The sequence below is a fragment of the Hordeum vulgare genome, chromosome 3H, assembly GCF_904849725.1.
Source record: "Hordeum vulgare subsp. vulgare chromosome 3H, MorexV3_pseudomolecules_assembly, whole genome shotgun sequence".
Lineage (NCBI taxonomy): Eukaryota > Viridiplantae > Streptophyta > Magnoliopsida > Poales > Poaceae > Hordeum > Hordeum vulgare.
In genome coordinates, this window is record NC_058520.1 from 619,976,775 (window position 1) to 620,001,675 (window position 24,901).

The 24,901-nt window shown below is 45.6% G+C and overlaps 1 protein-coding gene across 1 annotated transcript; it reads left to right on the forward strand.

The window, feature by feature from the left end:
* Positions 1-21,215: 21,215 nt before the first annotated feature.
* On the forward strand, positions 21,216-24,569 carry LOC123441248 (2-oxoglutarate-Fe(II) type oxidoreductase hxnY-like). The gene is made up of 11 exons (XM_045117737.1): positions 21,216-21,328; positions 21,413-21,608; positions 22,051-22,131; positions 22,204-22,255; positions 22,353-22,462; positions 22,585-22,688; positions 22,995-23,053; positions 23,255-23,311; positions 23,450-23,495; positions 24,137-24,216; positions 24,296-24,569. Exons 1-11 carry the CDS (start codon positions 21,245-21,247, stop codon positions 24,360-24,362), a joined length of 936 nt encoding a protein of 311 aa, XP_044973672.1. The 5' UTR covers positions 21,216-21,244; the 3' UTR covers positions 24,363-24,569.
* The last annotated feature ends 332 nt before the right edge of the window (positions 24,570-24,901 follow it).

Consider the following 24,901-nt stretch of genomic DNA (forward strand, 5'->3'; position numbering starts at 1 on the left):
CCGGGACTCCCGGGTGTTATAGCACCTTTTCGTTTATGAGAGTGGCTTTTTAGAACCCGGGTGTCCAGACACCCTCTTATCACCACCGTATGTCCTCCTAGAGATCTATACCATGCACTGTACCGAATATGGATTAGCAGGTCATAACTTGCTAAGCGCTTGAGACAGGACACCTAGTCAGACACCGTATTTTGTAGGTTGATTCCATCGAGCGACACGAGAGGAGGGACACTGAGTTGACATATCAGGCCTGCTGTAAAAGAAAAGGAAGAGACGCGTCGGACCTCTCTGGAATGGAGTAAAAAGGTCATTGGAGCTGCCGTTGATGTGAAATCCTTAGGGAACTCCGTTGCAAACAGACTGTGTTTCTATCGAACACGTGGTGGGGGTTGTAATCTAAAACACATGCAAACAGACTGTGTTGTCACTTCGATCGGGACCCACGTAACCTCCTATCAAATCTAGCTCTCCGTGTTACACCTGCGGCCGCTGTTTGCCTGCTTAACAAAGCCTGCTTACTTAGCAGAGACTGTAAATGGTTTGCAGCTCAGCAGCAAACAACACGAATCTTACCATCACTGTACAGCTCGGAATAGAGGGTGCCGGGACTCCCGGGTGTTATAGCACCTTTTCGTTTTTGAGAGTGGCTTTTTAGAACCCGGGTGTCCAGACACCCTCTTATCACCACCGTATGTCCTCCTAGAGATCTATACCATGCACTGTACCGAATATGGATTAGCAGGTCATAACTTGCTAAGCGCTTGAGACAGGACACCTAGTCAGACACTGTATTTTGTAGGTTGATTCCATCGAGCGACACGAGAGGAGGGACACTGAGTTGACATATCAGGCCTGCTGTAAAAGAAAAGGAAGAGACGTGTCGGACCTCTCTGGAATGGAGTAAAAAGGTCACTGGAGCTGCCGTTGATGTGAAATCCTTAGGGAACTCCGTTGCAAACAGACCGTGTTTCTATCGAACACGTGGTGGGGGTTGTAATCTGAAACACATGCAAACAGACTGTGTTGTCACTTCGATCGGGACCCACGTAACCTCCTATCAAATCTAGCTCTCCGTGTTACACATGCGGCTGCTGTTTGCCTGCTTAACAAAGCCTGCTTACTTAGCAGACACTGTAAATGGTTTGCAGCTCAGCAGCAAACAACACGAATCTTACCATCACTGTACAGCTCAGATTAGAGGGTGCCGGTACTCCCTGGTGTTATAGCACCTTTTCGTTTATGAGAGTGGCTTTTTAGAACCCGGGTGTCCAGACACCCTCTTATCACCACCGTATGTCCTCCTAGAGATCTATACCATGCACTATACCGAATATGGATTAGCAGGTCATAACTTGCTAAGCGCTTGAGACAGGACACCTAGTCTGACACTGTATGTTGTAGGTTGATTCCATCGAGCGACACGAGAGAAGGGACACTGAGTTGACATATCAGGCCTCCTGTAAAAGAAAAGGAAGAGACGTGTCGGACCTCTCTGGAATGGAGTAAAAAGGTCATTGGAGCTGCCGTTGATGTGAAATCCTTAGGGAACTCCGTTGCAAACAGACCGTGTTTCTATCGAACACGTGGTGGGGGTTGTAATCTAAAACACATGCAAACAGACTGTGTTGTCACTTCGATCGGGACCCACGTAACCTCCTATCAAATCTAGCTCTCCATGTTACACATGCGGCCGCTGTTTGCCTGCTTAACAAAGCCTGCTTACTTAGCAGACACTGTAAATGGTTTGCAGCTCAGCAGCAAACAACACGAATCTTACCATCACTGTACAGCTCGGAATAGAGGGTGCCGGGACTCCCGGGTGTTATAGCACCTTTTCGTTTTTGAGAGTGGCTTTTTAGAACCCGGGTGTCCAGACACCCTCTTATCACCACCGTATGTCCTCCTAGAGATCTATACCATGCACTGTACCGAATATGGATTAGCAGGTCATAACTTGCTAAGCGCTTGAGACAGGACACCTAGTCTGACACTGTATGTTGTAGGTTGATTCCATCGAGCGACACAACAGGAGGGACACTGAGTTGACATATCAGGCCTCCTGTAAAAGAAAAGGAAGAGACGTGTCGGACCTCTCTGGAATGGAGTAAAAAGGTCATTGGAGCTGCCGTTGATGTGAAATCCTTAGGGAACTCCGTTGCAAACAGACTGTGTTTCTATCGAACACGTGGTGGGGGTTGTAATCTAAAACACATGCAAACAGACTGTGTTGTCACTTCGATCGGGACCCACGTAACCTCCTATCAAATCTAGCTCTCCCTGTTACACATGCGGCCGCTGTTTGCCTGCTTAACAAAGCCTGCTTACTTAGCAGAGACTGTAAATGGTTTGCAGCTCAGCAGCAAACAACACGAATCTTACCATCACTGTACAGCTCAGATTAGAGGGTGCCGGGACTCCCGGGTGTTATAGCACCTTTTCGTTTATGAGAGTGGCTTTTTAGAACCCGGGTGTCCAGACACCCTCTTATCACCACCGTATGTCCTCCTAGAGATCTATACCATGCACTGTACCGAATATGGATTAGCAGGTCATAACTTGCTAAGCGCTTGAGACAGGACACCTAGTCTGACACTGTATGTTGTAGGTTGATTCCATCGAGCGACACAAGAGGAGGGACACTGAGTTGACATATCAGGCCTGCTGTAAAAGAAAAGGAAGAGACGTGTCGGACCTCTCTGGAATGGAGTAAAAAAGGTCATTGGAGCTGCCGTTGATGTGAAATCCTTAGGGAACTCCGTTTCAAACAGACTGTGTTTCTATCGAACATGTGGTGGGGGTTGTAATCTAAAACACATGCAAACAGACTGTGTTGTCACTTCGATCGGGACCCACGTAACCTCCTATCAAATCTAGCTCTCCATGTTACACATGCGGCCGCTGTTTGCCTGCTTACTTAGCAGAGACTGTAAATGGTTTGCAGCTCAGCAGCAAACAACACGAATCTTACCATCACTGTACAGCTCAAATTAGAGGGTGCCGGGACTCCCGGGTGTTATAGCACCTTTTCGTTTATGAGAGTGGCTTTTTAGAACCCGGGTGTCCAGACACCCTCTTATCACCACCGTATGTCCTCCTAGAGATCTATACCATGCTCTGTACCGAATATGGATTAGCAGGTCATAACTTGCTAAGCGCTTGAGACAGGACTCCTAGTCTGACACTGTATGTTGTAGGTTGATTCCATCGAGCGACACAAGAGGAGGGACACTGAGTTGACATATCAGGCCTGCTGTAAAAGAAAAGGAAGAGACGTGTCGGACCTCTCTGGAATGGAGTAAAAAGGTCATTGGAGCTGCCGTAGATGTGAAATCCTTAGGGAACTCCGTTGCAAACAGACCGTGTTTCTATCAAAGACGTGGTGGGGGTTGTAATCTAAAACACATGCAAACAGACTGTGTTGTCACTTCGATCGGGACCCATGTAACCTCCTATCAAATCTAGCTCTCCATGTTACACATGCGGCCGCTGTTTGCCTGCTTAACAAAGCCTGCTTACTTAGCAGAGACTGTAAATGGTTTGCAGCTCAGCAGCAAACAACACGAATCTTACCATCACTGTACAGCTCAGATTAGAGGGTGCCGGGACTCCCTGGTGTTATAGCACCTTTTCGTTTATGAGAGTGGCTTTTTAGAACCCGGGTGTCCAGACACCCTCTTATCACCACCGTATGTCCTCCTAGAGATCTATACCATGCACTATACCGAATATGGATTAGCAGGTCATAACTTGCTAAGCGCTTGACACAGGACACCTAGTCTGACACTGTATGTTGTAGGTTGATTCCATCGAGCGACACAAGAGGAGGGACACTGAGTTGACATATCAGGCCTGCTGTAAAAGAAAAGGAAGAGACGTGTCGGACCTCTCTGGAATGGAGTAAAAAGGTCATTGGAGCTGCCGTTGATGTGAAATCCTTAGGGAACTCCGTTGCAAACAGACCGTGTTTCTATCGAAGACGTGGTGGGGGTTGTAATCTAAAACACATGCAAACAGACTGTGTTGTCACTTCGATCGGGACCCACGTAACCTCCTATCAAATCTAGCTCTCCATGTTACACATGCGGCCGCTGTTTGCCTGCTTAACAAAGCCTGCTTACTTAGCAGAGACTGTAAATGGTTTGCAGCTCAGCAGCAAACAACACGAATCTTACCATCACTGTACAGCTCAGATTAGAGGGTGCCGGGACTCCCTGGTGTTATAGCACCTTTTCGTTTATGAGAGTGGCTTTTTAGAACCCGGGTGTCCAGACACCCTCTTATCACCACCGTATGTCCTCCTAGAGATCTATACCATGCACTATACCGAATATGGATTAGCAGGTCATAACTGGCTAAGCGCTTGAGACAGGACACCTAGTCTGACACTGTATGTTGTAGGTTGATTCCATCGAGCGACACAAGAGGAGGGACACTGAGTTGACATATCAGGCCTCCTGTAAAAGAAAAGGAAGAGACGTGTCGGACCTCTCTGGAATGGAGTAAAAAGGTCATTGGAGCTGCCGTTGATGTGAAATCCTTAGGGAACTCCGTTGCAAACAGACCGTGTTTCTATCGAAGACGTGGTGGGGGTTGTAATCTAAAATACATGCAAACAGACTGTGTTGTCACTTCGATCGGGACCCACGTAACCTCCTATCAAATCAAGCTCTCCATGTTACACATGCGGCCGCTGTTTGCCTGCTTAACAAAGCCTGCTTACTTAGCAGAGACTGTAAATGGTTTGCAGCTCAGCAGCAAACAACACGAATCTTACCATCACTGTACAGCTCAGATTAGAGGGTGCCGGGACTCCCGGGTGTTATAGCACCTTTTCGTTTATGAGAGTGGCTTTTTAGAACCCGGGTGTCCAGACACCCTCTTATCACCACCGTATGTCCTCCTAGAGATCTATACCATGCACTGTACCGAATATGGATTAGCAGGTCATAACTTGCTAAGCGCTTGAGACAGGACACCTAGTCTGACACTGTATGTTGTAGGTTGATTCCATCGAGCGACACAAGAGGAGGGACACTGAGTTGACATATCAGGCCTCCTGTAAAAGAAAAGGAAGAGACGTGTCGGACCTCTCTGGAATGGAGTAAAAAGGTCATTGGAGTTGCCGTTGATGTGAAATCCTTAGGGAACTCCGTTGCAAACAGACTGTGTTTCTATCGAACACGTGGTGGGGGTTGTAATCTAAAACACATGCAAACAGACTGTGTTGTCACTTCGATCGGGACCCACGTAACCTCCTATCAAATCTAGCTCTCCATGTTACACATGCGGCCGCTGTTTGCCTGCTTAACAAAGCCTGCTTACTTAGCAGAGACTGTAAATGGTTTGCAGCTCAGCAGCAAACAACACGAATCTTACCATCACTGTACAGCTCAGATTAGAGGGTGCCGGGACTCCCGGGTGTTATAGCACCTTTTCGTTTATGAGAGTGGCTTTTTAGAACCCGGGTGTCCAGACACCCTCTTATCACCATCGTATGTCCTCCTAGAGATCTATACCATGCACTGTACCGAATATGGATTAGCAGGTCATAACTTGCTAAGCGCTTGAGACAGGACACCTAGTCTGACACTGTATGTTGTAGGTTGATTCCATCGAGCGACACAAGAGGAGGGACACTGAGTTGACATATCAGGCCTGCTGTAAAAGAAAAGGAAGAGACGTGTCGGACCTCTCTGGAATGGAGTAAAAAAGGTCATTGGAGCTGCCGTTGATGTGAAATCCTTAGGGAACTCCGTTGCAAACAGACTGTGTTTCTATCGAACACGTGGTGGGGGTTGTAATCTAAAACACATGCAAACAGACTGTGTTGTCACTTCGATCGGGACCCACGTAACCTCCTATCAAATCTAGCTCTCCATGTTACACATGCGGCCGCTGTTTGCCTGCTTAACAAAGCCTGCTTACTTAGCAGAGACTGTAAATGGTTTGCAGCTCAGCAGCAAACAACACGAATCTTACCATCACTGTACAGCTCAGATTAGAGGGTGCCGGGACTCCCGGGTGTTATAGCACCCTTTCGTTTATGAGAGTGGCTTTTTAGAACCCGGGTGTCCAGACACCCTCTTATCACCACCGTATGTCCTCCTAGAGATCTATACCATGCACTGTACCGAATATGGATTAGCAGGTCATAACTTGCTAAGCGCTTGAGACAGGACACCTAGTCTGACACTGTATGTTGTAGGTTGATTCCATCGAGCGACACAAGAGGAGGGACACTGAGTTGACATATCAGGCCTGCTGTAAAAGAAAAGGAAGAGACGGGTCGGACCTCTCTGGAATGGAGTAAAAAGGTCATTGGAGCTGCCGTTGATGTGAAATCCTTAGGGAACTCCGTTGCAAACAGACTGTGTTTCTATCGAACACGTGGTGGGGGTTGTAATCTAAAACACATGCAAACAGACTGTGTTGTCACTTCGATCGGGACCCACGTAACCTCCTATCAAATCTAGCTCTCCATCTTACACATGCGGCCGCTGTTTGCCTGCTTAACAAAGCATGCTTACTTAGCAGAGACTGTAAATGGTTTGCAACTCAGCAGCAAACAACACGAATCTTACCATCACTGTAGAGCTCAGATTAGAGGGTGCCGGGACTCCCGGGTGTTATAGCACCTTTTCGTTTATGAGAGTGGCTTTTTAGAACCCGGGTGTCCAGACACCCTCTTATCACCACCGTATGTCCTCCTAGAGATCTATACCATGCACTGTACCGAATATGGATTAGCAGGTCATAACTTGCTAAGCGCTTGAGACATGACACCTAGTCTGACACTGTATGTTGTAGGTTGATTCCATCGAGCGACACAAGAGGAGGGACACTGAGTTGACATATCAGGCCTGCTGTAAAAGAAAAGGAAGAGACGTGTCGGACCTCTCTGGAATGGAGTAAAAAAGGTCATTGGAGCTGCCGTTGATGTGAAATCCTTAGGGAACTCCGTTGCAAACAGACTGTGTTTCTATCGAACACGTGGTGGGGGTTGTAATCTAAAACACATGCAAACAGACTGTGTTGTCACTTCGATCGGGACCCACGTAACCTCCTATCAAATCTAGCTCTCCATGTTACACATGCGGCCGCTGTTTGCCTGCTTACTTAGCAGAGACTGTAAATGGTTTGCAGCTCAGCAGCAAACAACACGAATCTTACCATCACTGTACAGCTCAGATTAGAGGGTGCCGGGACTCCCGGGTGTTATAGAACCTTTTCGTTTATGAGAGTGGCTTTTTAGAACCCGGGTGTCCAGACACCCTCTTATCACCACCGTATGTCCTCCTAGAGATCTATACCATGCACTACACCGAATATGGATTAGCAGGTCATAACTTGCTAAGCGTTTGAGACAGGACACCTAGTCTGACACTGTATGTTGTAGGTTGATTCCATCGAGCGACACAAGAGGAGGGACACTGAGTTGACATATCAGACCTGCTGTAAAAGAAAAGGAAGAGACGTGTCGGACCTCTCTGGAATGGAGTAAAAAGGTCATTGGAGCTGCCGTTGATGTGAAATCCTTAGGGAACTCCGTTGCAAACAGACTGTGTTTCTATCGAACACGTGGTGGGGGTTGTAATCTAAAACACATGCAAACAGACTGTGTTGTCACTTCGATCGGGACCCACGTAACCTCCTATCAAATCTAGCTCTCCATGTTACACATGCAGCCGCTGTTTGCCTGCTTAACAAAGCCTGCTTACTTAGCAGAGACTGTAAATGGTTTGCAGCTCAGCAGCAAACAACACGAATCTTACCATCACTGTACAGCTCAGATTAGAGGGTGCTGGGACTCCCGGGTGTTATAGCACCTTTTCGTTTATGAGAGTGGCTTTTTAGAACCCGGGTGTCCAGACACCCTCTTATCACCACCGTATGTCCTCCTAGAGATCTATACCATGCACTGTACCGAATATGGATTAGCAGGTCATAACTTGCTAAGCGTTTGAGACAGGACACCTAGTCTGACACTGTATGTTGTAGGTTGATTCCATCGAGCGACACAAGAGGAGGGACACTGAGTTGACATATCAGGCCTGCTGTAAAAGAAAAGGAAGAGACGTGTCGGACCTCTCTGGAATGGAGTAAAAAAGGTCATTGGAGCTGCCGTTGATGTGAAATCCTTAGGGAACTCCGTTGCAAACAGAGTGTGTTTCTATCGAACACGTGGTGGGGGTTGTAATCTAAAACACATGCAAACAGACTGTGTTGTCACTTTGATCGGGACCCACGTAACCTCCTATCAAATCTAGCTCTCCATGTTACACATGCGGCCGCTGTTTGCCTGCTTAACAAAGCCTGCTTACTTAGCAGAGACTGTAAATGGTTTGCAGCTCAGCAGCAAACAACACGAATCTTACCATCACTGTACAGCTCAGATTAGAGGGTGCTGGGACTCCCGGGTGTTATAGCACCTTTTCGTTTATGAGAGTGGCTTTTTAGAACCCGGGTGTCCAGACACCCTCTTATCACCACCGTATGTCCTCCTAGAGATCTATACCATGCACTGTACCGAATATGGATTAGCAGGTCATAACTTGCTAAGCGTTTGAGACAGGACACCTAGTCTGACACTGTATGTTGTAGGTTGATTCCATCGAGCGACACAAGAGGAGGGACACTGAGTTGACATATCAGGCCTGCTGTAAAAGAAAAGGAAGAGACGTGTCGGACCTCTCTGGAATGGAGTAAAAAAGGTCATTGGAGCTGCCGTTGATGTGAAATCCTTAGGGAACTCCGTTGCAAACAGAGTGTGTTTCTATCGAACACGTGGTGGGGGTTGTAATCTAAAACACATGCAAACAGACTGTGTTGTCACTTTGATCGGGACCCACGTAACCTCCTATCAAATCTAGCTCTCCATGTTACACATGCGGCCGCTGTTTGCCTGCTTAACAAAGCCTGCTTACTTAGCAGAGACTGTAAATGGTTTGCAGCTCAGCAGCAAACAACACGAATCTTACCATCACTGTACAGCTCAGATTAGAGGGTGCCGGGACTCCCGGGTGTTATAGCACCTTTTCGTTTATGAGAGTGGCTTTTTAGAACCCGGGTGTCCAGACACCCTCTTATCACCACCGTATGTCCTCCTAGAGATCTATACCATGCACTATACCGAATATGGATTAGCAGGTCATAACTTGCTAAGCGCTTGAGACAGGACACCTAGTCTGACACTGTATGTTGTAGGTTGATTCCATCGAGCGACACAAGAGGAGGGACACTGAGTTGACATATCAGGCCTGCTGTAAAAGAAAAGGAAGAGACGTGTCGGACCTCTCTGGAATGGAGTAAAAAGGTCATTGGAGCTGCCGTTGATGTGAAATCCTTAGGGAACTCCGTTGCAAACAGATTGTGTTTCTATCGAACACGTGGTGGGGGTTGTAATCTAAAACACATGCAAACAGACTGTGTTGTCACTTCGATCGGGACCCACGTAACCTCCTATCAAATCTAGCTCTCCATGTTACACATGCGGCCGCTGTTTGCCTGCTTAACAAAGCCTGCTTACTTAGCAGAGACTGTAAATGGTTTGCAGCTCAGCAGCAAACAACACGAATCTTACCATCACTGTACAGCTCAGATTAGAGGGTGCCGGGACTCCCGGGTGTTATAGCACCTTTTCGTTTATGAGAGTGGCTTTTTAGAACCCGGGTGTCCAGACACCCTCTTATCACCACCGTATGTCCTCCTAGAGATCTATACCATGCACTATACCGAATATGGATTAGCAGGTCATAACTTGCTAAGCGCTTGAGACAGGACACCTAGTCTGACACTGTATGTTGTAGGTTGATTCCATCGAGCGACACAAGAGGAGGGACACTGAGTTGACATATCAGGCCTGCTGTAAAAGAAAAGGAAGAGACGTGTCGGACCTCTCTGGAATGGAGTAAAAAGGTCATTGGAGCTGCCGTTGATGTGAAATCCTTAGGGAACTCCGTTGCAAACAGACTGTGTTTCTATCGAACACGTGGTGGGGGTTGTAATCTAAAACACATGCAAACAGACTGTGTTGTCACTTCGATCGGGACCCACGTAACCTCCTATCAAATCTAGCTCTCCATGTTACACATGCGGCCGCTGTTTGCCTGCTTAACAAAGCCTGCTTACTTAGCAGAGACTGTAAATGGTTTGCAGCTCAGCAGCAAACAACACGAATCTTACCATCACTGTACAGCTCAGATTAGAGGGTGCCGGGACTCCCGGGTGTTATAGCACCTTTTCGTTTATGAGAGTGGCTTTTTAGAACCCGGGTGTCCAGACACCCTCTTATCACCACCGTATGTCCTCCTAGAGATCTATACCATGCACTGTACCGAATATGGATTAGCAGGTCATAACTTGCTAAGCGCTTGAGACAGGACACCTAGTCTGACACTGTATGTTGTAGGTTGATTCCATCGAGCGACACAAGAGGAGGGACACTGAGTTGACATATCAGGCCTGCTGTAAAAGAAAAGGAAGAGACGTGTCGGACCTCTCTGGAATGGAGTAAAAAGGTCATTGGAGCTGCCGTTGATGTGAAATCCTTAGGGAACTCCGTTGCAAACAGACTGTGTTTCTATCGAACACGTGGTGGGGGTTGTAATCTAAAACACATGCAAACAGACTGTGTTGTCACTTCGATCGGGACCCACGTAACCTCCTATCAAATCTAGCTCTCCATGTTACACATGCGGCCGCTGTTTGCCTGCTTAACAAAGCCTGCTTACTTAGCAGAGACTGTAAATGGTTTGCAGCTCAGCAGCAAACAACACGAATCTTACCATCACTGTACAGCTCAGATTAGAGGGTGCCGGGACTCCCGGGTGTTATAGCACCTTTTCGTTTATGAGAGTGGCTTTTTAGAACCCGGGTGTCCAGACACCCTCTTATCACCACCGTATGTCCTCCTAGAGATCTATACCATGCACTGTACCGAATATGGATTAGCAGGTCATAACTTGCTAAGCGCTTGAGACAGGACACCTAGTCTGACACTGTATGTTGTAGGTTGATTCCATCGAGCGACACAAGAGGAGGGACACTGAGTTGACATATCAGGCCTGCTGTAAAAGAAAAGGAAGAGACGTGTCGGACCTCTCTGGAATGGAGTAAAAAGGTCATTGGAGCTGCCGTTGATGTGAAATCCTTAGGGAACTCCGTTGCAAACAGACTGTGTTTCTATCGAACACGTGGTGGGGGTTGTAATCTAAAACACATGCAAACAGACTGTGTTGTCACTTCGATCGGGACCCACGTAACCTCCTATCAAATCTAGCTCTCCATGTTACACATGCGGCCGCTGTTTGCCTGCTTAACAAAGCCTGCTTACTTAGCAGAGACTGTAAATGGTTTGCAGCTCAGCAGCAAACAACACGAATCTTACCATCACTGTACAGCTCAGATTAGAGGGTGCCGGGACTCCCGGGTGTTATAGCACCTTTTCGTTTATGAGAGTGGCTTTTTAGAACCCGGGTGTCCAGACACCCTCTTATCACCACCGTATGTCCTCCTAGAGATCTATACCATGCACTGTACCGAATATGGATTAGCAGGTCATAACTTGCTAAGCGCTTGAGACAGGACACCTAGTCTGACACTGTATGTTGTAGGTTGATTCCATCGAGCGACACAAGAGGAGGGACACTGAGTTGACATATCAGGCCTCCTGTAAAAGAAAAGGAAGAGACGTGTCGGACCTCTCTGGAATGGAGTAAAAAAGGTCATTGGAGCTGCCGTTGATGTGAAATCCTTAGGGAACTCCGTTGCAAACAGACTGTGTTTCTATCGAACACGTGGTGGGGGTTGTAATCTAAAACACATGCAAACAGACTGTGTTGTCACTTCGATCGGGACCCACGTAACCTCCTATCAAATCTAGCTCTCCATGTTACACATGCGGCCGCTGTTTGCCTGCTTAACAAAGCCTGCTTACTTAGCAGAGACTGTAAATGGTTTGCAGCTCAGCAGCAAACAACACGAATCTTACCATCACTGTACAGCTCAGATTAGAGGGTGCCGGGACTCCCGGGTGTTATAGCACCTTTTCGTTTATGAGAGTGGCTTTTTAGAACCCGGGTGTCCAGACACCCTCTTATCACCACCGTATGTCCTCCTAGAGATCTATACCATGCACTATACCGAATATGGATTAGCAGGTCATAACTTGCTAAGCGCTTGAGACAGGACACCTAGTCTGACACTGTATGTTGTAGGTTGATTCCATCGAGCGACACAAGAGGAGGGACATTGAGTTGACATATCAGGCCTGCTGTAAAAGAAAAGGAAGAGACGTGTCGGACCTCTCTGGAATGGAGTAAAAAGGTCATTGGAGCTGCCGTTGATGTGAAATCCTTAGGGAACTCCGTTGCAAACAGACTGTGTTTCTATCGAACACGTGGTGGGGGTTGTAATCTAAAACACATGCAAACAGACTGTGTTGTCACTTCGATCGGGACCCACGTAACCTCCTATCAAATCTAGCTCTCCATGTTACACATGCGGCCGCTGTTTGCCTGCTTAACAAAGCCTGCTTACTTAGCAGAGACTGTAAATGGTTTGCAGCTCAGCAGCAAACAACACGAATCTTACCATCACTGTACAGCTCAGATTAGAGGGTGCCGGGACTCCCGGGTGTTATAGCACCTTTTCGTTTATGAGAGTGGCTTTTTAGAACCCGGGTGTCCAGACACCCTCTTATCACCACCGTATGTCCTCCTAGAGATCTATACCATGCACTATACCGAATATGGATTAGCAGGTCATAACTTGCTAAGCGCTTGAGACAGGACACCTAGTCTGACACTGTATGTTGTAGGTTGATTCCATCGAGCGACACAAGAGGAGGGACACTGAGTTGACATATCAGGCCTGCTGTAAAAGAAAAGGAAGAGACGTGTCGGACCTCTCTGGAATGGAGTAAAAAGGTCATTGGAGCTGCCGTTGATGTGAAATCCTTAGGGAACTCCGTTGCAAACAGACTGTGTTTCTATCGAACACGTGGTGGGGGTTGTAATCTAAAACACATGCAAACAGACTGTGTTGTCACTTCGATCGGGACCCACGTAACCTCCTATCAAATCTAGCTCTCCATGTTACACATGCGGCCGCTGTTTGCCTGCTTAACAAAGCCTGCTTACTTCGCAGAGACTGTAAATGGTTTGCAGCTCAGCAGCAAACAACACGAATCTTACCATCACTGTACAGCTCAGATTAGAGGGTGCCGGGACTCCCGGGTGTTATAGCACCTTTTCGTTTATGAGAGTGGCTTTTTAGAACCCGGGTGTCCAGACACCCTCTTATCACCACCGTATGTCCTCCTAGAGATCTATACCATGCACTGTACCGAATATGGATTAGCAGGTCATAACTTGCTAAGCGCTTGAGACAGGACACCTAGTCTGACACTGTATGTTGTAGGTTGATTCCATCGAGCGACACAAGAGGAGGGACACTGAGTTGACATATCAGGCCTGCTGTAAAAGAAAAGGAAGAGACGAGTCGGACCTCTCTGGAACGGAGTAAAAAGGTCATTGGAGCTGCCGTTGATGTGAAATCCTTAGGGAACTCCGTTGCAAACAGACTGTGTTTTTTATCGAAGACGTGGTGGGGGTTGTAATCTAAAACACATGCAAACAGACTGTGTTGTCACTTCGATCGGGACCCACGTAACCTCCTATCAAATCTAGCTCTCCATGTTACACATGCGGACGCTGTTTGCCTGCTTAACAAAGCCTGCTTACTTAGCAGACACTGTAAATGGTTTGCAGCTCAGCAGCAAACAACACGAATCTTACCATCACTGTACAGCTCAGATTAGAGGGTGCCGGGACTCCCGGGTGTTATAGCACCTTTTCGTTTATGAGAGTGGCTTTTTAGAACCCGGGTGTCCAGACACCCTCTTATCACCACCGTATGTCCTCCTAGAGATCTATACCATGCACTGTACCGAATATGGATTAGCAGGTCATAACTTGCTAAGCGCTTGAGACAGGACACCTAGTCTGACACTGTATGTTGTAGGTTGATTCCACCGAGCGACACAAGAGGAGGGACACTGAGTTGACATATCAGGCCTGCTGTAAAAGAAAAGGAAGAGACGTGTCGGACCTCTCTGGAATGGAGTAAAAAGGTCATTGGAGCTGCCGTTGATGTGAAATCCTTAGGGAACTCCGTTGCAAACAGACTGTGTTTCTATCGAACACGTGGTGGGGGTTGTAATCTAAAACACATGCAAACAGACTGTGTTGTCACTTCGATCGGGACCCACGTAACCTCCTATCAAATCTAGCTCTCCATGTTACACATGCGGCCGCTGTTTGCCTGCTTAACAAAGCCTGCTTACTTAGCAGAGACTGTAAATGGTTTGCAGCTCAGCAGCAAACAACACGAATCTTACCATCACTGTACAGCTCAGATTAGAGGGTGCCGGGACTCCCGGGTGTTATAGAACCTTTTCGTTTATGAGAGTGGCTTTTTAGAACCCGGGTGTCCAGACACCCTCTTATCACCACCGTATGTCCTCCTAGAGATCTATACCATGCACTGTACCGAATATGGATTAGCAGGTCATAACTTGCTAAGCGCTTGAGACAGGATACCTAGTCTGACACTGTATGTTGTAGGTTGATTCCATCGAGCGACACAAGAGGAGGGACACTGAGTTGACATATCAGGCCTGCTGTAAAAGAAAAGGAAGAGACGTGTCAGACCTCTCTGGAATGGAGTAAAAAGGTCATTGGAGCTGCCGTTGATGTGAAATCCTTAGGGAACTCCGTTGCAAACAGACTGTGTTTCTATCGAACACGTGGTGGGGGTTGTAATCTAAAACACATGCAAACAGACTGTGTTGTCACTTCGATCGGGACCCACGTAACCTCCTATCAAATCTAGCTCTCCATGTTACACATGCGGACGCTGTTTGCCTGCTTAACAAAGCCTGCTTACTTAGCAGAGACTGTAAATGGTTTGCAGCTCAGCAGCAAACAACACGAATCTTACCATCACTGTACAGCTCAGATTAGAGGGTGCCGGGACTCCCGGGTGTTATAGCACCTTTTCGTTTATGAGAGTGGCTTTTTAGAACCCGGGTGTCCAGACACCCTCTTATCACCACCGTATGTCCTCCTAGAGATCTATACCATGCACTGTACCGAATATGGATTAGCAGGTCATAACTTGCTAAGCGCTTGAGACAGGACACCTAGTCTGACACTGTATGTTGTAGGTTGATTCCATCGAGCGACACAAGAGGAGGGACACTGAGTTGACATATCAGGCCTGCTGTAAAAGAAAAGGAAGAGACGTGTCGGACCTCTCTGGAATGGAGTAAAAAAGGTCATTGGAGCTGCCGTTGATGTGAAATCCTTAGGGAACTCCGTTGCAAACAGACTGTGTTTCTATCGAACACGTGGTGGGGGTTGTAATCTAAAACACATGCAAACAGACTGTGTTGTCACTTCGATCGGGACCCACGTAACCTCCTATCAAATCTAGCTCTCCATGTTACACATGCGGCCGCTGTTTGCCTGCTTAACAAAGCCTGCTTACTTAGCAGAGACTGTAAATGGTTTGCAGCTCAGCAGCAAACAACACGAATCTTACCATCACTGTATAGCTCAGATTAGAGGGTGCCGGGACTCCCGGGTGTTATAGCACCTTTTCGTTTATGAGAGTGGCTTTTTAGAACCCGGGTGTCCAGACACCCTCTTATCACCACCGTATGTCCTCCTAGAGATCTATACCATGCACTATACCGAATATGGATTAGCAGGTCATAACTTGCTAAGCGCTTGAGACAGGACACCTAGTCTGACACTGTATGTTGTAGGTTGATTCCATCGAGCGACACAAGAGGAGGGACACTGAGTTGACATATCAGGCCTGCTGTAAAAGAAAAGGAAGAGACGTGTCGGACCTCTCTGGAATGGAGTAAAAAGGTCATTGGAGCTGCCGTTGATGTGAAATCCTTAGGGAACTCCGTTGCAAACAGACTGTGTTTCTATCGAACACGTGGTGGGGGTTGTAATCTAAAACACATGCAAACAGACTGTGTTGTCACTTCGATCGGGACCCACGTAACCTACTATCAAATCTAGCTCTCCATGTTACACATGCGGCCGCTGTTTGCCTGCTTAACAAAGCCTGCTTACTTAGCAGAGACTGTAAATGGTTTGCAGCTCAGCAGCAAACAACACGAATCTTACCATCACTGTACAGCTCAGATTAGAGGGTGCCGGGACTCCCGGGTGTTATAGCACCTTTTCGTTTATGAGAGTGGCTTTTTAGAACCCGGGTGTCCAGACACCCTCTTATCACCACCGTATGTCCTCCTAGAGATCTATACCATGCACTGTACCGAATATGGATTAGCAGGTCATAACTTGCTAAGCGCTTGAGACAGGACACCTAGTCTGACACTGTATGTTGTAGGTTGATTCCATCGAGCGACACAAGAGGAGGGACACTGAGTTGACATATCAGGCCTGCTGTAAAAGAAAAGGAAGAGACGTGTCGGACCTCTCTGGAATGGAGTAAAAAGGTCATTGGAGCTGCCGTTGATGTGAAATCCTTAGGGAACTCCGTTGCAAACAGACTGTGTTTCTATCGAACACGTGGTGGGGGTTGTAATCTAAAACACATGCAAACAGACTGTGTTGTCACTTCGATCGGGACCCACGTAACCTCCTATCAAATCTAGCTCTCCATGTTACACATGCGGCCGCTGTTTGCCTGCTTAACAAAGCCTGCTTACTTAGCAGAGACTGTAAATGGTTTGCAGCTCAGCAGCAAACAACACGAATCTTACCATCACTGTACAGCTCAGATTAGAGGGTGCCGGGACTCCCGGGTGTTATAGCACCTTTTCGTTTATGAGAGTGGCTTTTTAGAACCCGGGTGTCCAGACACCCTCTTATCACCACCGTATGTCCTCCTAGAGATCTATACCATGCACTGTACCGAATATGGATTAGCAGGTCATAACTTGCTAAGCGCTTGAGACAGGACACCTAGTCTGACACTGTATGTTGTAGGTTGATTCCATCGAGCGACACAAGAGGAGGGACACTGAGTTGACATATCAGGCCTGCTGTAAAAGAAAAGGAAGAGACGTGTCGGACCTCTCTGGAATGGAGTAAAAAGGTCATTGGAGCTGCCGTTGATGTGAAATCCTTAGGGAACTCCGTTGCAAACAGACTGTGTTTCTATCGAACACGTGGTGGGGGTTGTAATCTAAAACACATGCAAACAGACTGTGTTGTCACTTCGATCGGGACCCACGTAACCTCCTATCAAATCTAGCTCTCCATGTTACACATGCGGCCGCTGTTTGCCTGCTTAACAAAGCCTGCTTACTTAGCAGAGACTGTAAATGGTTTGCAGCTCAGCAGCAAACAACACGAATCTTACCATCACTGTACAGCTCAGATTAGAGGGTGCCGGGACTCCCGGGTGTTATAGCACCTTTTCGTTTATCAGAGTGGCTTTTTAGAACCCGGGTGTCCAGACACCCTCTTATCACCACCGTATGTCCTCCTAGAGATCTATACCATGCACTGTACCGAATATGGATTAGCAGGTCATAACTTGCTAAGCGCTTGAGACAGGACACCTAGTCTGACACTGTATGTTGTAGGTTGATTCCATCGAGCGATACAAGAGGAGGGACACTGAGTTGACATATCAGGCCTGCTGTAAAAGAAAAGGAAGAGACGTGTCGGACCTCTCTGGAATGGAGTAAAAAGGTCATTGGAGCTGCCGTTGATGTGAAATCCTTAGGGAACTCCGTTGCAAACAGACTGTGTTTCTATCGAACACGTGGTGGGGGTTGTAATCTAAAACACATGCAAACAGACTGTGTTGTCACTTCGATCGGGACCCACGTAACCTCCTATCAAATCTAGCTCTCCATGTTACACATGCGGCCGCTGTTTGCCTGCTTAACAAAGCCTGCTTACTTAGCAGAGACTGTAAATGGTTTGCAGCTCAGCAGCAAACAACACGAATCTTACCATCACTGTACAGCTCAGATTAGAGGGTGCCGGGACTCCCGGGTGTTATAGCACCTTTTCGTTTATCAGAGTGGCTTTTTAGAACCCGGGTGTCCAGACACCCTCTTATCACCACCGTATGTCCTCCTAGAGATCTATACCATGCACTATACCGAATATGGATTAGCAGGTCATAACTTGCTAAGCGCTTGAGACAGGACACCTAGTCTGACACTGTATGTTGTAGGTTGATTCCATCGAGCGATACAAGAGGAGGGACACTGAGTTGACATATCAGGCCTGCTGTAAAAGAAAAGGAAGAGACGTGTCGGACCTCTCTGGAATGGAGTAAAAAGGTCATTGGAGCTGCCGTTGATGTGAAATCCTTAGGGAACTCCGTTGCAAACAGACTGTGTTTCTATCGAACACGTGGTGGGGGTTGTAATCTAAAACACATGCAAACAGACTGTGTTGTCACTTCGATCGGGACCCACGTAACCTCCTATCAAATCTAGCTCTCCATGTTACACATGCGGCCGCTGTTTGTCTGCTTAACAAAGCCTGCTTACTTAGCAGAGACTGTAAATGGTTTGCAGCTCAGCAGCAAACAACATGAATCTTACCATCACTGTACAGCTCAGATTAGAGGGTGCCGGGACCCCCGGGTGTTATAGCACCTTTTCGTTTATGAGAGTGGTTAAACAACTTTTTTTATTATTAATACAATAAATCGTTTATTATTAATACAATATTTTCTCTAAACAACTTTTTTTCTTAATCTATGAAATTTTGGTAATTTTATCAATGATTTATCTATTTAAATTCCATATATATCATATTCGTTTTTTTTTTTACTTATGAACCTGTTGCCGCAGGTGTGGCTGCAGCTTTGGAACGGCGAAGTTGCACTACGCCATGTACATGAGTGGTCTGGCGGCCGGAATAATAAGGACGATTAGTTCGATCAAGTATGAATGCATGGCGACGTAATCACTCAAAGTCTACCACAAGACGTCTCAGATTGTTGAACGTCTTCCTCAAGTCTAAACTGAAGACAAAGACGAGAGGGCTGGACTGGAGCCGTACGTTGTCACTCTTGTGGCTTGACGTTGACTCGTTGAGCCAACAAAAACCACATGTTCTGTGTAGCTGCTTTGCATTTCGTATATATGTGCACGAGAGAAGCGTTCAACTTTGACTCTTCTCTGACTCTCTGATGCCTACGGGACTCAACTATTCAACAATCAACAAACAAATTTTCCTTACGTTCAACGGCGAAAACGGCAAAGCTTCCTCCGTCCCTTCCGTTGGCTATTTATGTACTCCCTTCGTTTTAAAATTTGGAATTTTGGTTTTTACCCCAAGGATTTACACATCCTTCCGCGATCTACGCCAGAGTACACCGTGTCCCATCATCCTACGGGAATCTTTGCTGCCACTTTGGTCTTCCAAATATGATATGAATGAAAAAAAAAGACCCATTAATTATTAATCATGTATGTGCACATCGATTTCACGAGAAACACTTCCGATGACCGGTACAATATTATCATGCACCGGATCCTCGGAGGAGAGCCGGTAAAGCCATTTACTAAGCAGGAATTTATTTTTTTATTTCCAAATTTCCAATAACCAACTGCTGGTGCTTCGAGGTTTTACACAAGTGATCTTCAAAACAGACTGCCTTGTTCTAATGAACTTATGGACTTGTCGGCTAACAGATCGATCTGTCGTAGGCCCCATTCTAGATGAGATTGTAGAGATTTCCCAAGATTTTGAATCATTTGTAGTTCAACATATAATAAGAAGAGCCAACTTGCCGGGCCATCTGTGTGCCAAGCGAGCTTGCACACTCATGGCTACCGTGCATCGTCTGGGTTAGCTAGGTTGAATAAAGCCCTGATGATTTCCATACTCCCTCGTTTCTGGTTAGACTCTACTCCCTCGTTTGTGGTGAGCAGTCTCCTCGCGGACTCCTCCAGAAGTGCTTTTGTTGAATAAAGCCCTCATGATTTCCCTAAAAAAAATATATGATATGAGAGGGTATTTTATGTCAAGTAGTGTGGGTGCTGGGCTAGTGCAGTCGCATAGCCTTGGTCGACAACATTGCGTTGCTAGTACCTTAAGGGCTCCAACTTGCGTTAAGTTCACGCATATACTTTATTTCAAAAAAAAAAGAGTTTACACATATCCTTCTATGGTCAAACAGGTATACTCTTGTGGCATGTCTATGCTGACATCGCGAGCAGCAAAGATGAGCAGGCCTGTCGTCCATCCCTGTGCATCGTCTAGGTTAGGTTGGAGGTAGCTGGATGACCGACGCGCGGGCCCGAGACGGACGATGAGAGGCCCCGTGCGTGTCCATTCTGTATGCAAACGAATTTTGCGTCCAGGATGGGACGAGCCGGACCAGAAACGGATTTTTTTTTTCTGCGGATGCGGTCGCATGTTGGGCCGGCTCGTCTGTAAGTTTGGACGAAAGCGGACAGGCCCGGACATTTGGGGTCCTAGCATAAGTTCAACACTGCTGGAAAAACATTTCCTTGAGAGTTACTCCCTCCGTTCCTAAATATAAGTCTTTAAAGAGGTTTCATTAATGGACTACATATGGATGTATATAGACATACTTTAGAATGTAGATTCATTCGTTTTGCTTCGTATGTAGACTTCTAGTGAAATAACTTAAAAGATTTATATTTAGGAACGGAGGAAGTATTATTTATATTCTGATAGTGACGGTAAGAATATACGATCGAATGGGTCAGAATTGCACGGTATGGAAAATATGAAAGGTATCCTCTCCTTGAATAGTTAAAGAGGTTGACCACGTACGCCGGACTGAGCGTGCGGCATTTCTCATCCATGCCTATGCCTTGCCGACATCGCAAGCAGCCGAGATGCATGACAAGGTATCCTGTCACCTTTGACTTTTATATATAGTCTCCACGTTGAATAATCATACTGGAAGTTCGCAGTGGCCTCGTTGAATATATAATCATGCATGTGCGTGAGATGTGACAGAGTTTGAATAATCAACTTGGGACACCGCGCGTGAGCAGCCGAGATGAGGAGAATCATCTGCGTGAGATGAGATGTGAGTGACCCGGCTTTGTTTGTGCCTCACGAGTCGACTTATATAAAAAGTCAAGCGCGCCCACAGGATGCATGATCGATGTGCTGTGCATTCATCAAGAGACTACTACTTCTTCAAAGTGGACACAACGGCGTCCTCCCCGAAGAACATTAATTTAGAGATGGTCTCCAACGTGAGCGCAGCCCTCCCCGTGATTGATCTCTCGTCCCCGGACATCGGGGCCGCCACCAATTCCATCCGGCAGGTACGTCGGCAGTCCGGCGAGATAAGCTACTTGCTCCTTCCTTAATGTGTTAATTCCGTTCCCCGGACATGGGCATGCATGCAGGCGCTGGTGGATTACGGCTTCTTCTACGTGATCAACCACGGGATCGACGACGCCCTGATGAGGAGCGTCTACGCGGAGAGCAACAGCTTCTTCAAGCAGCCAATGGAGGAGAAGATGGCGCTGCACAAGAACACCAGCCACAGAGGTTACATTCCGCCCGATTTTGAAGGCTTCGAGGCTGACGCTGGTGGCAAGGGTGAGTGAGTACGTATATGCTCCCTTCTTTCTGCTTTATATGCCTTAAATCTAAAATCTAATCAACCAAGGTAGATTGCAAGTGGATCACTCGAATTTTGTGGATGCTAATTAAATTGTCCAATGAAATATTGCCCACTTATTCAACTCCAAAGACAATAAGTGCAACACCTTCTATTTCACTGGATTAATTTGCATGGTCTTTGTAGAATAAGATGCATGCATGACAAATAATTTTTTCACTTTCGTTAAATGTGCTGTGGCACTCAAAGCTCTTTCACTCAATTGAACTCAAAATGAGATTATATAATGACAATCTCAAATTTTTGATATGAACCCTCTAAACCGGAAAGGAGGGAGTATATAATAAACCATCTTTTCATTTTTCTTGTTATTTTACTAGTTGAAACTCCTAATTACGTTTAATTTGTACATGCATATAGGGGACCTATTGGAGTGTTTCCACATTGGGTCTGGAGTAGACGGCGAATCCAAGAATGATGTCAATCAATGGCCTCCTGCAGGTACTAATTAGTTTATTACCCGACCCACATTAAATATGAGTTCATCAATAACATCGGAACGCATGTCTTCAGAACGCTTTCCATCTTGGAAGGAGACAATGAAGTCGTACTATCAACGTGCAATGTAAGTTTTTTCTTCTTACTAGCTCTTTTCTGAATCATCAAATATTATTGTTGTCCTAATAGATTGTTCATGTATATTGTGTTTTCCTGCTAACCAGGGAAACTAGCAAAATGATATTGTCCCTAATTGCTATGAGTTTGGACCTTGACGCTGAATTCTTCAAGCCACATGCCTCTGAAACAATTCTTCGACCAATTCATTACTCAGGTAATTTATTACATGTATGTTAGTCGTTCATATCATCAAAGTGTCATATCCGGATGAAATTTTACTTTCTCTACATCTTCCTACCACTGGTTGTATTTATATATTTGGTCAATTCACTACAGGTCGGGCAATTGAATCGAAACATGGAAGTGATCATGGTGCAAACGCTCATACGGATTATGGAATGTTAACTCTTCTTTCAACAGATGGCACCCCTGGCCTGCAGGTGTGTTCGCATAATTCATCAGCTCCAGATTCTTCATCATCTTTGCTAATCGCACAACCATGAACACAAGCCCACACAATGTTTGTGTAGTTGGCATCTCTTTCTCTCTCTCTCTCTCTCACACGCGCGCGCGCACACACAATGACACAACCATGCACACAATCATGGTAGTGCATGGTTGTGCTTGCGTACACAAACATAGTGCAGGCTTGTCTGCATGGTATTGCATGCTTTTGTGCATGGTAGTTCATGGTTGTTGTGTGCATAGATTGGGACGCCGATTCTTACTCTACTATGAGTGGACAGATATGCAGGGACAAAGATGGCCTTCCCCAGCTCTGGGAAGATGTTCCTCACATTGAAGGGTAAATACTTCGTTTCTGTGCTCGAAATTCCTTATAGAGTCAGGCACCCTTCACAGTCAATCTATTGCAAAAGTTACAACTACATATTTAATCATCGTTAGTTTTATTTGTTGATTATTTAACTCTCTGGGTTGTGTCTTCCCATGCTCCTTAGATTATATTCTTGACCTTACATATTCGAACGTATTGATGTACTTGCAGGGCACTTGTTGTGAACATTGGTGATTTGCTAGAAAGGTGGACAAACAATATTTATAGGTACATTGTTGATCCTGAAGAACATTGGCGATTTTCTTAAAATGAATTGTTGGCTAACAGCGTGATCATGTTTGAATAATGTGTTTGAATTAAAATCTGTATGTTAATTTTGATATTTATACATTTTTTAACTTGTAGGTCTACCCTGCATCGTGTTTTGATGGTTGGGAAAGAGCGGTATTCAGTGAGTATGCTAACTAAATGCTAAATTCAGGATGTTTGTGTTCAGCAGTTTTAATAGTTAGCTCTTGGATTTCTTTTAAAATCATCTGAAAATTGGACTTATCGGAACTTCAATTTTCTTTGTCAAACTATCCACATAGTCATATCTGAATGCGCATTCTTATATATAAATTAAACTTCATAGCTACACTTGGAGACATTAATATTGTCACCCTATTCAAACTACCAACCTTGCATGCCTCTAGTCATAGGGCAAGTCCTCCCGGTTGCATTTATTTCAAACTCAACATTCATATTTTAATAGTTGCAATTTAGGATAAACGGCTTGTATCAGTAGCCTACGATAAAACTTCAAATCCAACAACCAAAACCATAATTTAGTAAACACTAGATTTCTTGTAATTTATACAGTTATTCATAATCGTGCCGCACGTAAGAAAAAGAAATTACACTTCGTCTCCTTCTTTTGTTGTTTCAATATAACACCTCCTTTATATAAATTACACAACACTATCCGTAAACAACCATCGACAACCTTGGATGAGCATGCCAAACTTTAAAATTTAATGACTGATGATATATAAATGGAAAAAAAATCATCAATTGTAAATATATTTTATATAAGTTTCTTTCATGTATCAGGTGGCTTTCTTTGTTTGGCCAAGCCATGATATGACGGTTACATGCATAGAAAGTTGTTGCAGCGAGGCAAATCCACCAAGGTCCTCTTCTAAAAATATCTGAATATTTTTTTTACCTGCTATGGTATCTCATGCCTTCGAAAATTGGACATCTTTTCAGATACCCGCCTATTAGGAGTGACGAATACTTGGAACAGAGGTTAACTTCCACATACCAATACAAATAGACTACTCTATGTTTCTTTTTGCGGGGTAAATAGGCTGTAGTATGTTTGGCTTTATCAGAAGTTGCCAAAAGCTTTATGTTGATGCAGTCGAGTACTACCATAGTTGATGAATCATGGGTGTAATCTCCATGTTTTTGTATTGGCTTAAATTCAGAGTTTCCTAATAAATTGGGTGTGATGTTGTCTGATGTATAAGGATGAATTGGAATATGAGGTAGCTAGTATTGGCTATATATATATTGTTTGCCTACAATAGTCATATGTTGTAACAAATACAGTCAGTCTTCGTATAAATATACACATATCCTAGTGGTCAGTGTATATACGGGTCAACTCTAACACATCACATCAAGTACTCCCTCCGTCCCGGTGTATAAGTCATTCACGTAGTTCTAGGTCACCGATTTGAGGAATTAAATATGTGTTATATGTCATGAAAAGTATATCACTAGATATCTACACGGATGTAGTTTCTAAATATAAATTTCTTATTATATATGATACATATTTAGGTAGTTAAATTGTCGACCTAGAACTAC